At 45.9% G+C, this 14,041-nt stretch overlaps 1 protein-coding gene and 1 long non-coding RNA gene across 2 annotated transcripts; one reads left to right on the forward strand and one right to left on the reverse strand.

The window, feature by feature from the left end:
- Positions 1 to 1,194: 1,194 nt before the first annotated feature.
- TWIST1 (twist family bHLH transcription factor 1) lies at positions 1,195 to 3,084 on the reverse strand. Its single transcript, XM_066238931.1, has 2 exons — positions 2,305 to 3,084; positions 1,195 to 1,771 (listed from the first exon to the last, which is right to left on the reverse strand). Exon 1 carries the CDS (start codon positions 2,956 to 2,958, stop codon positions 2,347 to 2,349), a length of 612 nt encoding a protein of 203 aa, XP_066095028.1. The 5' UTR covers positions 2,959 to 3,084; the 3' UTR covers positions 1,195 to 1,771; positions 2,305 to 2,346.
- Positions 3,085 to 3,560: 476 nt separating this feature from the next.
- Positions 3,561 to 10,312, forward strand: LOC136310560 (uncharacterized). Its single transcript, XR_010726585.1, has 3 exons — positions 3,561 to 3,759; positions 5,411 to 5,467; positions 8,657 to 10,312. It is a non-coding gene; the product is annotated as an uncharacterized lncRNA (long non-coding RNA).
- The last annotated feature ends 3,729 nt before the right edge of the window (positions 10,313 to 14,041 follow it).

The following is a 14,041-nucleotide window of genomic DNA, read 5'->3' on the forward strand; positions in this document are numbered from 1 at the left end:
AGCTGAGCACACAGGATCTGTTTGCATTCATACATTTATTTGCCACAGTCATTGTTTGAATTAAGCACCCAAATCACTTTTCAGTTTGAAACACGTCAATGCAGTCAACTTGATGTGGAAGTCATGAACTAAGTGATACAGACTTACTGCTTCTACTGATACTGATGATAAAAGCCAAGGTTTTCCTGACCCAGAAATACCAAGAATGAAATAAAAATCAAGCACCATTTGTCCCTGTTATTGTTTTGCTTAACTTCATCATATTTCATGTACATAATATAACAGGGAAAAATTCTGTGTAGTTTTGGATAAAATATATTTGTTAATGAACTGACTAGAAAATGAAGAACTTTAGCATTTAAAATTGCAATTGTTCCAATAGTTACCGGGGGATACTGAAAGTTCACGTTCTTTGTTTATAGTCTTTCACTCCACATGTTCATTACAGCTGAAGCAGCAGCGTGCTTCCCAAGTGGGTAACATCAAAATGGGAAAGGATTCTTCACTTTGCCTTTTCTTTTTAGCAAACATGACACTAAATGTCATTCTCACTCGTTAAACAAATTACAAAATGAATTCCCTTTTCTGCTGAATTAAACCCCATTATTTTCTATGCATTTTCTTCATTTATGTGTATGTAAGTTGATAATTTTAATAACACTTTATGCACCCTTTCATTGAAATGAATCCATTATTTGAAAGTCCTCGGAAAAAATGGAGAGCATGACAAAATCACACAGTAACAAGAGAAAACAGCGCTGGCTTTCTACTGCTTATTTGCATTTAACTTCTACAGCTGCCTCTTCAAAATATAAGCAAGAGGGGTGAGTAACAAATTTTATTTTTTTGCCGTTTGGGGCCCTGATAAGAGATGGAGAGATGCTACTAAGCCCACTGAACACCAAACTGAAATAATAATAAAGCTGTCTTTCTAAATACCACGCCTGTACCTGTCAGTCACTGGTTTATTTGAATTGTTCACTGCTTTGTTTATATTCGTGCCCCCTCCCTCGTGTGTGCCTCCAGAGTGAGACAAGCAGGTATTTTCCTCCAACTTAATTCTGAGCTTTAAAAATATAGACCAAACTCTAAGGTTCTTAAAATTTTCAATCATATTTATTTATTGCAGAAAAATAATATACAAAGATATTTACAAAACAATCATAAAAATATGAATGCATTTAGACACCGGATCTATTTGCATTTTACCATGGGTCATCAATAAATAAATAGAATGTTGTTTTTTGTATTTTAAGGTTTTTTTTTTTTTTTTCCCTCAGAGGAAGACTGAAAAGAGTAATCAACTGACTGTGATTTGCAAGTCAGTTTGATTCCAGTATTTTTATTTCTAAAGGTGTTCTTTAAAATTCCTCTGATTGTTACCATTTTAAAATGGAGAAAGTCCATAATGATGCCTTTCCTTTCAGTGGCTGATTGGCACGACCTCTTGAGAATGCATGCACGAAAAAATAAAATAAAAACATTCTTCGTCATTAAAAATTAAAAAAAAAAAAAAAGAACACAAACAACTGTTCAAACTTCTATCAGAATGTAGAGGTGTGAGGACGGTGCCGCTGCCCGTCTGGGAATCACTGTCCACGGGCCTGTCTCGCTTTCTCTTTTAAAAGTGCGCCCCACGCCCTGTTTCTTTGAATTTGGGTTCTGCTCTTCTAATTTCCAAGAAAATCTTTGGCATATATATTTATTTTTAGTAATCCAGCTCCAGAGTCTCTAGACTGTCCATTTTCTCCTTCTCTGGAAACAATGATATCTGCAAAAACCCAAAAGAGGGTAAAGTTGGTTATTGAGTGGGTCTGTGGCTGTTTTCTAAGACTAGTGAGCACTGTCCTTATCACCACCACCGACAAATTACGCTGAACAACCTGGAAGGATTTCAGCCCAAGGGCAAGAGGAAGTGGGTGGGCGGAAAGAAGGAGGAGGTGGAATTTGGAAAGATTGGTTGTAAAGAGAACGAAACCTTTAAAGCCAAAAGAAAGGGAGGCGCTGGCAACTGTCCTTCCCCGTGACCCTTGACTCGTTCTCAGTCTTCCCTCCTGTGTGTCACGCACACTCATCCTACACGCCCTACACGCACACGCTCATAGGGCGCATCCCTCACTCCCTGGCCGTACCGAACAGCCTCCAGGGACGCTCAGGGGCTGGGGTGGCGGTACCGGGGTGGGTGGGCAGGCTAAGAGGGGAGCGGGAGAAGCGGAGGAAGGCGCGGTGGGCAGGGATCCGCGGCCTGGCCGTCAGTCCTTCTGCACCTGAGCGGCGACGGGGCGCAGAAGCGCCGGTCCTTACCTAGGTCTCCGGCCCTGCCGAGGGGGTGGGGAGCTCCGCCTGCTAGTGGGACGCGGACATGGACCAGGCCCCCTCCATCCTCCAGACCGAGAAGGCGTAGCTGAGCCGCTCGTGGGCCACATAGCTGCAGCTTGCCATCTTGGAGTCCAGCTCGTCGCTCTGGAGGACCTGGTAGAGGAAGTCGATGTACCTGGCCGCCAGCTTGAGGGTCTGGATCTTGCTCAGCTTGTCCGAGGGCAGCGTGGGGATGATCTTCCGCAGCGCGGCGAACGCCTCGTTCAGCGACTGCGTGCGCTGACGCTCCCGCACGTTGGCCATGACCCGCTGCGTCTGCAGCTCCTCGTAGGACTGGGGACTCCCGCCGCCGCTGCTGCTGCCGCCGCCGCCCGCGCCGCCGCCGCCGCCGCCGCCGCAGCCCGCAGACTTCTTGCCGCGCTTGCCCTGGGCCGGGCTGCCCGGCTCCTCGCCGCCTCCGACGCCCCCGCCGGCGGCCCCGCCGGGCCCCGAGCCCCCGCCGGCGCTGCGCCGGCTGCTGCGCCGCTTGCGCCCCCCGCGCTTGCCGCTCGGGGGCTGCTGCCGGTCCGGCTCCTCCTCGCTGTTGCTCAGGCTGTCGTCGGCCGGCGAGACTGGCGAGCTGGACACGTCCTGCATCATCTCTCGGGTGGCAGTGCGCGGCCTCGCAGGCCCGGGGCAGAGGGGCGGCCCGGGGAAGAGGAGGAGAGCCGGGCGCCTCAGCCCGCCAGCTTCCCCCGCGCGCGGCGCCGGCCCGGGCGGTGCGGCCCGCCGAGGAGGGCGCGGGAGGAGGGACGGGGAGGATCTCCGCGGGGAGGGCGCGTGGGGGAGGCGGGGAGGGAGGCGGGAGGGGGAGGGGACGGTGTGGATGGCCCCGAGGTCCAAAAAGAAGGCGCTCAACGGCCGCAAGCGCACCCCGCTCGGCCTCCTGGAAACGCTGCCGGGGCCGGCGAGCCCGCGAGGTGTCTGGGAGTTGGGCGAAAGCTGCCGACTTGGAGGCTCTTATATCTCTGTGCAGGCGGAAAGTTTGGGGGCAGCAGTGTCATTGGCCTGACGTGGAGAGGAGGGACTTTTCGAAGTTTTATAGGAAAGTTTCCGCTTTCCAGCCCCCCTCCTCCGTCCCCACCCCCCTTCCTCGGGGTCTAACAATTCGTCCTCCCAAACCATTCAAAACCGACCTGGCCCCGGCGGCCGGCCCCTCTGCCCGCCTCTTTGCTGCCCTCCCCCTTCCCTGCACGCCGCCCTCCGCCTGCGGGCTCGGGCGGTTTTCTTCCGCGCAGGAGCGCGCGGGCCGCGACCCCGCACCCGAGCGCAGCCCGCGGAAGCGGCCGGAGGGGACCAGCGCGGCCGCGGGGTCGGTCCCTCCCGGAGTGGCTGTGACAGCAGCGAGGGCAACAGCTTCTGCGCAGTGGTGATGTCTCATTTCGCCCCAGTATCCTCCAGGTCCGTGGGGCCGGTTGGGGAATGCTGGGCGGGGGGGAATGGCAAGAAAAGTGGCAACCCGCGTAGCCCACCCAATGGTCAAGTAGACGGGCCCCTGGAGTCCCAGGGGCCAAACTCCTGTGGCTGTCCGGAGGTCGTGGGCGTTGCTGAAGACGTGGCCGCGCCGCCGGGACTGTGGATCTGCCCCGGCCTGCTCGTTCACCCCTGCCCGAGCAGCATTTGAGCTTCTTTTTGTCTCAATAGTGACCCAATCTAAAGCTTCTCAACGCCCAGGGGACTATATCTCCGAAGGTGCTAGAAAGAGGCAGAAATTCATTCTCCCTCAGAAGAGAGTGAGGCCAGAAGGGTGCAGCGAAGCGTCTTCACCGCGGCCCTGAACACTTGAGCTGCTAGCCCAAGGTGGAGGGTCATTTCGTCCACACCCAACTCCCAAATAAGTGGCCTTGAGTGGCGACTTGTAACGGTCCGCTCAAAAGCGAGTGAGATGGGGGTTCAGCATTGCCTGGACCTACAGAGCTGCGGGCTGTGAATGCCTCCTCTCCCAACTCCATTCCTGCAGGTCGAGTGGTCAGTTACGCTAACTGCAGCCCAAACTCATACCGGTTACTTGGACACATTTACATTTTAAGCATTTTAGTTTAATAACTACTAAGAATCCCAAAGACGGTGTTAGTGACAAAAAATGGCAAATTGGAAGCTACAAAAGGTTGGTGAGCCGCCGTGGAAGGGACGTTCATCTTTGCAACGGTCGACTTTTTTGGAACCAGCTGAGATAGAAAAAGCGTTTCATGTTCGTGTCTTGTGTTGCAAAACAAACCAGAGGTTAAACGCAGTAGTCGGTTTAGGGGGTCAGATTTACGGGGGTGCCAGAGTTGTTTGCCCTGGGCTCGGGAACCCTACGCAGGTCAAGGGCCGCTCTCGCTCTTCCCAGTCTAGACTCACAGATGAGAATTAACTCAGCGAAGCGCCCCTTTCATGGCCAGACTGAGGGTCTCGGCCGCGGGCATCCATCCGAAGGAGGAGCAGGCGGGAGCGGAGGCGACGCAGAGGAAGGCCACGTGGCTGTGCCCCGCTGAGACTCGCAGTTTTGGTCCGGGGAAACTTAGGGGGCTGGAGCGCCCTGGGGCCGGTGAAGGGCTCAGCCTACTGGGGAAATGAGAGTAAGAGGCATCTCTCTTACTGGGGCGAACAAGACTGTGCTGTCTTGGGTGAGGCAACTTGCAGGGTTTGTCTATCACCATTTTTACAAATATTCAGAAACAAGGACCACAGCATGCCAACTGGCCTGCTTCGCCAGTCGCTGCCATATTTTAAAATCAAAGTCTGTCAGAAAAGCAAATTCTACTTGACCTCCACTTAATAGCACTCAGGCAGGTCTCCTTAACACAAAGCGTGCTCTGATAAGTCACCCTTGTGGCTGCATCTTCTGCCAGTAGAACTTTATCTCTTGGTAGCAGTTAGAGACAAGCAGAAATTCTGCCCAGCTCTCTACGGAGTGTTCTTTCTTGTAAACCTGAATTGCAGAGTATTCCACAACTGTTATTTGAAAGTAGCTGCAGAAATCCTGAAAATTTTCCATCTTTACCTATCTCGGCTTTTAAAAAAGAGATCCATCACAAATCTTAATTTTGTTTTATTTCTTTCCCTTTAGCTGAATTCTCAAAAAGCAAGAGGTTAAATATTTGGACGCTTTCCTTTGTGGCTGTGGGTAAGCGAGACATGGAAGTATGGGCGAAGTGTAAAGGAAGCCTTACCTGACCAAGGGGAATTGGGGTGGGAGGTGGGGAGGAGGGATGAAAATGGGAACCCAGAACCTGGAGGAGAAACCGAGTCCTGACAGCGCAGCAGCCACGGGTCAGCAGCCAGCCTGACTTGCAGAGTCATCAGTCTCCAAAACTAGTTCTTAAACAAGTGAGCCCAGTCCTTCTCCAGGCACTAAACTTCTGGGGGATGAAGAGTCCTGGCCATTTCAGGGACTGTCAGGGCTGGAGCCCCTCTGCTCTGGATGACAGAATGCTTAGATGAGCATTTAAAATGAATGACCTAACTAGAGCCAGCCCTGCACGGAGTCTTCCTGACCAAGTCAAAATGAATGACTTTAGTTCTGAAAAGAAACTTCTCTTGAACTCCAACAAGGAGTGAAGGATAAGGATGAAACTGGTTTTCTGATTTGCTCAAATGTTACTTTTTGAGCAGAAGGTTGTAGCTTGCCAAACGAATTACCTCTCAGACTTCCAGGGCTTGATACTCCCTAGTTTGCAAACTACAATGGTTTCCTGGCCAGATTGTCCTACTTTGCTCATCTATAACTAGACCCCGCCTAACAGTTTATCTAACATTTTCTTATCCACGCTTGCTGAGACAAGAATAAAGACTGGATCCCTTTCTATGGTCTGAGAGCCAGATGTAATTCTATCCTCTGTTGTATACACAACAGTAATGATAACTTCAAAAATATTCATTTTAACATCTGAAAGCTTAGTTTTACAAGCCTAATTTTGGGATTCTTTAAAAAAAAAAGTGTTTGAAATTTCCCTTGGAGCCCAGACTCAGCCTGACTTGATAATGTTAGTGGAGGACTATCTTCTTTGGGAATAGCGGATTAATTTGCAATTTAATTATTTTGTCTACTTCTAAAATTTTCTGGAAAAAAATGGAACTGAAAACAACGTGTTTTTCTTTTGCACTTGATAATTCAAAACGAGCTTTGTTTTCAAACTGCAAACCTGGCATGTTTATAGTCCTTCCTGAGGAATGTGTGCTGTGTTAAAAATTTTAGGAAAACTGTTAGACGTCACAGAGTGAGGAATCTCATACTGAGTATATGCAATACGTATGCATATGTCTGTACATTTACAGTTTGAGTACGGGCTGGCGTTCTCTTAGCAAAGTCATTTATAAATACTTGCAGAGAAGGAAAAGAAACACACACACTATGGAACTGTGAGCAAGCTGGTAAGTTTTGGAGTTGGGTCTTGAATCTGTCTCTACTCTTTTTCCTCAGTCTTTGGATGACCTACCTGCTTGTGGGCTTCGAGTTGGGTGAAATAATTTCTCCGAATTGTATGAATGAAGCACAGGATCATTCACACAGAAGGGGGCGCAAATTGGAAAAGGCTGCAGTGAGTGGATCTCAGATGAGATTGGCCATCGGAGATTCAATCTGGTTTCAAACACTGAACAGGGATTTAAGGGAGAGGACTTCTGTCAAAGTGGAATATAAAGCTTGTGTCAGTGCAAGTGACTTCGATAACTCTATGTCTAATCAGATTCTTTCTCTTGTTGCACAAATAGCCTCAGTGATGTTTGAACACCTGGCCCTGACTATGGGATCATTCTCTTACTCTGTTAATGATACGTTAATTCATGAATTTGACTGATTCTGCCTTTCTCTTTTTGAGTTTCTTCAAGAAAAGGGAATTAAAGTTATAAAGATCTGAAATTTGAAGCTTGCAGTTCATTAAGTGAAAAAAACCCCATAACAAATAAGTAATAATATTGCCAACCACACCTCAAATGAGCAAATCAGATTTTTACCTAAATATTAATTTTTCAGATATCTGGCATTGTGCACTCAACATGAGACAGATACAAGGAGACATAACGTGTTGAATTTTTAGGGACAGAAGAGTCAGGAGCGTGGCGGCGTGGGTTGCTTTGAAGAGGCTTCCCCTGAACCCTGATTGCATTTGCGGGGTTGAGAGTCACGGCCTCATCCTTGCTGCCAGTTAACCTTGGTGAAATACGCTCTGACTTGATTCAAAGAATTGCTGTAATAATTGAAAAAATAATATGAGGAATTCCTAGGTATTCATATAGGCTTGTGTCATGGCCACAGTGTTCCCTGCATTTTTACCTCCTTTTTAATCATCTGATAATCGATCCATTTAAATATAAATCAAATGATTTACATTGTGTGTTTTTCCAGCTAAATTTCCCTTTCTAATCACTCGCAACTTTCATCTCTCTTCACTTCAATTTACACAAATGACTTCCTTCCCCCCCCAAGCCTTAAATCCTAGATCCATTGTTAAGATTGATTCTTTCTTTAGAAAACATGTTGTTTTTGCCAGTGACCACAAGAGGACGCAATTTCCCAGAGAACTTTGTTTAAAAAGAAGCTTATGGAAGAGGAAAGCTAGCTAATAGTAAAAATACTGCACAATCAACGAATGTCACTTTAGGGATGTCGAGTTGATTTATGTAACTTTTATTAATTTTTAAATACAAACATGAGTTGGCATTCAAGTCATAGGTTTTTTTTGGAAAAAATGTATTTTTATTGTAGAACATAAAAGAAAGCATACATTAATGAAAATATACTAAAAGGGCATTTTAAGGGAAAGTGTTTATTTTACATTTAGCAGGATTTCATACAAAATTTTCAGGGATCAGAAATTTTATTTTCTTAACTGTAGAGTCATATTTGGCAATGAAAAACAGTTTTTTAAATATCTGATCATTCCAAAATGCCTTTGAAAGTTTAAATTTGCAGTTTTTGGGAATTTGGGATATCCTTACATAAAAAAGATTACATGGAAATTGTTTTACATTTTATCAGTGATATTTTAATGTACATTGTACGTTAAAATCTAAAATTAATTTTCAAAGATATAGAAAAATAGGATATTTTAAAAAGATTGACTCCCAAGACTTTCCCAGAATTATTACACATATTCTTTGATTTAATTTAAGGTTGCCTTCCTATTTCTTCCTATTATTTCTTAAACAAGGTTTCAGGTGTCTGATTGCTTTGCAAATTACCGTTCAGTTAAAGTGAATTGTGTCTCAATATTTTCCTGGAAGACTGTTCATGGTTCTGGTGGGGTGTCATGACAACCATTTGGGGTTCAGTTGGAACTCAGTGCTTTTGCTTTGCATCTGTGTCTTCTTGCAGATACAGTCCTCATCACATGTGGTGAGGTCCTGCTGGAGGTCTCCCGACTGCGCACAGTGGACCAACACACCTGAAAAGAAGAGCCAAGGACAAGAGAGAAAGCAGAGTAAAAATAAGGACGAGCTGAAGAGAGACAGAGCAGAATGTGGAGAGGGGGAAAGATGAAACCAGAGCAAGTGAGCAAAAGGGAACCAACAGAGCGAAGGAAAGAACGGGGCTTGATAAACAAGGGGAATCAAAGGCTTAAATCCCAAGAGAGAGAAAGCAACAATGGCAATAAGTGGAAAATAGAAAAGCATTAGGGTTATTTGCTTCGGTTTCTTCTCCAAGAAATTGTTGGAAGTGGCTGGCTGTGCCTTACTGTAGGCACTTGGTTTTAAAAATCCCTGTCACTGTTAGCCAAGTCATACAAAAAGGAAGCGACAGGGCCACGAAATGTTTAATGAAAGGTGATGTTCATCTAGTAGGCATGCTCTGTTTAGAATTGGAGCAAAGATGGTGACTTGTCATTGCTGGATCTCAGGGTAGTGAAGGGGAAGACATCTGAGGGAATACTGATGCCCTTACTCCCTGAAAAATGGCAGGATTTCAGACATGTTGTGTGGTTGCTAAGACTTCTGGCTCATTAGTTATTTTCCACTTGACCTCTAGAATGGAGATCAAACTGGGTGTTTTTCCCTGTAGTTAATCAGGATCAATGCCTTTGCCCTCTCCACCTCAGATTCCTCAGGGAAAGACATAGTGTAAGTGATGAGTCTTACTCACCCCTACTCAGGACCCTGAGAAATGGTAAGGTTTTGCTTTTGCCTAATGGTGCATGCAGGAGAACTGAATTCTGGTTTCAACTGGTACTAATTAATTATACCATGTTCATTTTATTGATTTTTGAGAGAGAGGGAAACATTGACTTATGCATACCTATATGTGCCCTGACTGGAGAATGAACCCACAACCTTGACGTATCGGGATGATGCTCTAATCAGCTGAGCTACAGGGCCAGGGTACACCACATTTATCGATTTGTAATTGAACCAATTCACCAGTCGTTCATTGTTTTAGTGCTCTGAGTGAGGTTTAGTCTCTCACATCAAGGATAAGAGGGGTAAATGCTGTGATAGATGTTTCTTCTTGTTTAAAAAATGATATTATTGGGGTGACCTCGGTTCACAAAACCATACAGGTTTCAAGTGTACAAGTCAACAGAACATCATCTGTCCACCGCATCACGCGCCCGTTGCCTGAAGCAAAGTCTCTTCCCGTCCCCGTCTATCCCCCCCTCTGTCTGTGAGGCAGACGTTTTCAAGCGGTGCCAGGGAAAAACACTGGACCTGGTCTGAGGTGACAGGATGTCTTTACATTTTGGGAAATCTCACTGTGAGGGTGGGCTCCAAATACACTTCCGGGAAGCCCAGAGGCCTAATGAAGATGGACATGGCTTATTGGGTCAATATGAAACATAGAGTAAGAATAAGAAATGTGTGGAGTCAGTTAACACACGAGGACAGGTTGCAGACAGGAACGGCCGTGCCACCCAGATCCGGGAATACACAAATCTACAAAGTTAATATCCTCTCAATAATATCTCCTTTTTTTGTTTTTCTCTCTCCCACTTTCTCTCTCTCCTAGTTGACGTATTTTATCTTTCTGTCTTGGCTGAAAGACAGGTGGGCCAGACGGGACATCAGTAATGGCGATCCTATTGAAAATCCCATCAATACGGACGCCTCCGGAATAGTGGTTCCCCCAGGTCTTCTTGACTATTCGATGCTTACGTAGTCTTCTTTCCCTTTCTTCTTTTATTGATGTTTAAGGTGTCTCTCAAGTTAGTTATTTCCACGCCAGGGTCATTTTTCCTCCCTGTTTCCGTTCTTAGCAGAATCAGATATTTGTAAATAATACAGCAAGCATCCATTGCAGTTTTCCTGCAGACCCGTTATTTCAGCTTTAGTCTTGGAGGGTGAGTGGTGTGAACCAGGTGAGAAGTAGAAAGGGTAAGAAGAAAAAAAAAACATTGGGAATGGCATGGGCAAAGGCATGGAGACATGAGCTTGTGTGGTGGCCTTCTCAGAGACTTGTACAGAGTTGTAGGTGGCGAGAGCTGGATTGGGTGTGGAAGCAGCTGGAAATGACACAGTTCAGATCACATTAGTCTGTGTGTCATACTAAGGAGTTTGGGTTTTATTCTAAATGCAATTGGAAAATAGAAATGTTAAGCAGGGAAGTACATTGTGTCTGTAAAGTCATGGTGCACTTTTGACCGGTTACAGGAAAGCAACAAAAGACGATAGAAATGTGAAATCTGCACCAAATAAAAGGAAAACCCTCCCAGTTTCTGTAGGATGACGTGGCAGCATGTGTGCACGTGCAGATGATGACGTAACAACATGTATACAGCGGAGCAGCCCACGGCCATGCCAGTCGAGATGTGGACGGTACAGAAGAAAATTCAGTGTGTTCTGTGGCTCGCTAAATTCGAATCCGTGACCAAAGTGCAACGTGAATATCGGCGCGTTTATAATGAAGCGCCACCACATAGGAATAACATTACTTGGTGGGATAAGCAGTTGAAGGAAACCGGCAGTTTGGTGGAGAAACCCCGTTCTGGTAGGCCATCAGTCAGTGACGAGTCTGTAGAGGCTATACGGGATAGCTACCTAAGGAGCCCTAAAAAATCTGTGTGTGAGCCCACATCCAACTGCACTGAATAGGTATGAAACTGGGAGAGTTTTCCTTTTATTTGGTGCAGATTTCACATTTCTATCGTCTTTTGTTGCTTTCCTGTGACCTGTCAAAAGTGCACCATGACTTCACGGACACACTGTAGATGATTGGATTTATATTTTAGAAATACCAGTCTGTGGACACAGTGCAGAGGATGAATTAGGCAGCTATGTGATTAGGTGTAAGAAGATCTTGTATCAACCCACAATATAACTAATATAAGTATATCAGTTGATTTATGAGAACTTGTATCATGGCTGTAGCTATGGGGATGTGGACAGGATAATGGGTAATATAAAATTGAGAGAAAATGACCGGATTGAGGGAGGTTTGGGGACCTCAGTGCTTTATCTGTAAAATGAAATTGGCAATTAGAAAAAGTTTAGAAATATGTGAACTTGGGAGGATGTTAGAAATCATCCAGTCTGCCTAGTCAGTTTTCCAGAGGAACAAGTTTCTGTATGACCGCATGTAGCTAAGATTCAGCGCACTCTGGAACCTGAAAGCGTTTTCCTAAGTGATGAGAATGAGTTTCCTTCTATTTCTGGAAACGGTGTGCAGCTAACTGTGGGCCTACCCTTTTATGCCAGAAATGAGTCAAATCGGCAGTGAGGTGGTTAGAAGGGGGGCAGGGACCCCTTCCAGAAACTACCTTATACTTCTCATAGTCATGCTTGAAATCTGTCACTCGGTACTCATTAAGTTGTTTCCTGGCATTGTCCTCTCCAGGTTGCTCTTGTAGGTGGCAGGGTCCCCAAGGTGAGGTCACACATTAGATCACCAAAACCTTTGAGTGTATTAGATTATTGGATGTTTGTCTCAAGACAGGAGGGACTCGGGGGAGCCAAAGGACACTGGGACATAGTGGAGAGGCTGCATTGAAAGCAGGGACAATTGTGAAGAAAGGAACGCGCGTGGTACTAAGGCCTTGGCGATTTTATTTCAAGTGTGGGCCTCGGAAGAGGTTGTGGCACCTGAGCCCGAGGGAGCCTTCCGTTATTCAGGGTTCTGTCTGGCTTCAGTTCTGACAGGTGGAGCATGAGTTAGTGTGGAATGAAGGGCCCACTGCCGTTTCTCACCATCTCGGTTCCTGGCAGGGTCTTAGAACCTTGACATGTGTCCATCAAATGAGGGATACTCTTCTATTTACTGACAGGTGTCCCTCAAGAGCAAACTATCATTAACAATATCTTTGTTTTAATTGTAACGGGTCTGTTTACATGTAGTTGTGTCCAAGACTAGAAATATTTCTGGGGAACATGAAGTGTATATAATGACTGAGAAAAAAAATATCTACTAATGGTCATAAGCAACCTTAATGCACTTCTAATTTCAGTCAAGTTTTTGGGGAAAAATCATTGTTTAAAATACCCTAAAGAGGCCCTGGCTGGTTGGCTCAGCGGTAGAGCTTCGGCCTGGCGTGCAGGGGACCCGGGTTTGATTCCCGGCCAGGGCACACAGGAGAAGCGCCCATTTGCTTCTCCACCCCCCACCCCCTCCTTCCTCTCTGTCTCTCTCTTCCCCTCCCGCAGCCAAGGCTCCATTGGAGCAAAGATGGCCTGGGCGCTGGGGATGGCTCCTTGGCCTCTGCCCCAGGCGCTAGAGTGGCTCTGGTCGCAACAGAGCGACGCCCTGGAGGGGCAGAGCATCGCCCCCTGGTGGGCAGAGTGTCGCCCCCTGGTGGGTGTCCCGGGTGGATCCCGGTCGGGCGCATGCGGGAGTCTGTCTGACTGTCTCTCCCCGTTTCCAGCTTCAGAAAAAAAAAAAAATACCCTAAAGAGGGAGACAAAGATGTTAATTCTGAAACACATCAGCAGGCTTGGAATATCTGAAGAGTAAATATTAATGGATGAATTATATTTATTTTTTTAATTGGGCTATCCGCAAAGTAGACCGCACAATCTGATATAATTATTAGGAAAATAAACTGTTTCTGAATTTATATAATATTTGCTCACTATTATTTTCATTACACTGATTCTTACATGAAAATTGGGCACCCAGGTATTTTATAGATTCATTAGAATATTTTACTGGACTCTATTTAATATGCATCTTAACTTAGAATTTCACAGCCGACTTTGGTGAGGCAGAATGACTCTCAGATTCCGTATGTGAACACATCAGCAATAAAGCTACAATCTCAGGTCTGCCCCAGCTTGTCATCTCAATAAGTATTGGCAGAGCATCATATTATTACAGTTATTTTAGAGAATGAAAGAATAAAAATACGAATTTAAGTTAATTTCCTTAAATTAAGTTAGATGATTATTTAGTTTTTTTTTATTTTTACTTTTTATTTAATTGTGTTTACATAGATTCTAGGGTCTTAAAAGTTTTGAAAGCATTGCAATTGCAGAACTGGAGAAACTGCTTTAAAAAATGTCTTTAAGGTCATAGACGTCTAGGATTAGAATTAGTCTTAGAACTCCAGAGCACTTCTTCCTCTTCTGCAGGAGAGAGAGTGGCCACAGTGGATGCCAGCCTGGATTCTGGGGCCGGTTCGTGGAGGTTCAGATCCGGCCCAGCGTCTCACTACCTGTGGCCTTGGGTTCGTTGCCCCTCCGTGCTTCCCATGCAGGGCAGAGACTAAGGTACCTCAAATGAGGACATAAGGTCACAAGTGCGAACCACTTAAAGTGGTGCCTGGCACTTGATACATGT

Source organism: Saccopteryx bilineata, chromosome 7, assembly GCF_036850765.1.
Source record: "Saccopteryx bilineata isolate mSacBil1 chromosome 7, mSacBil1_pri_phased_curated, whole genome shotgun sequence".
In the NCBI taxonomy this organism is placed as follows: domain Eukaryota; kingdom Metazoa; phylum Chordata; class Mammalia; order Chiroptera; family Emballonuridae; genus Saccopteryx; species Saccopteryx bilineata.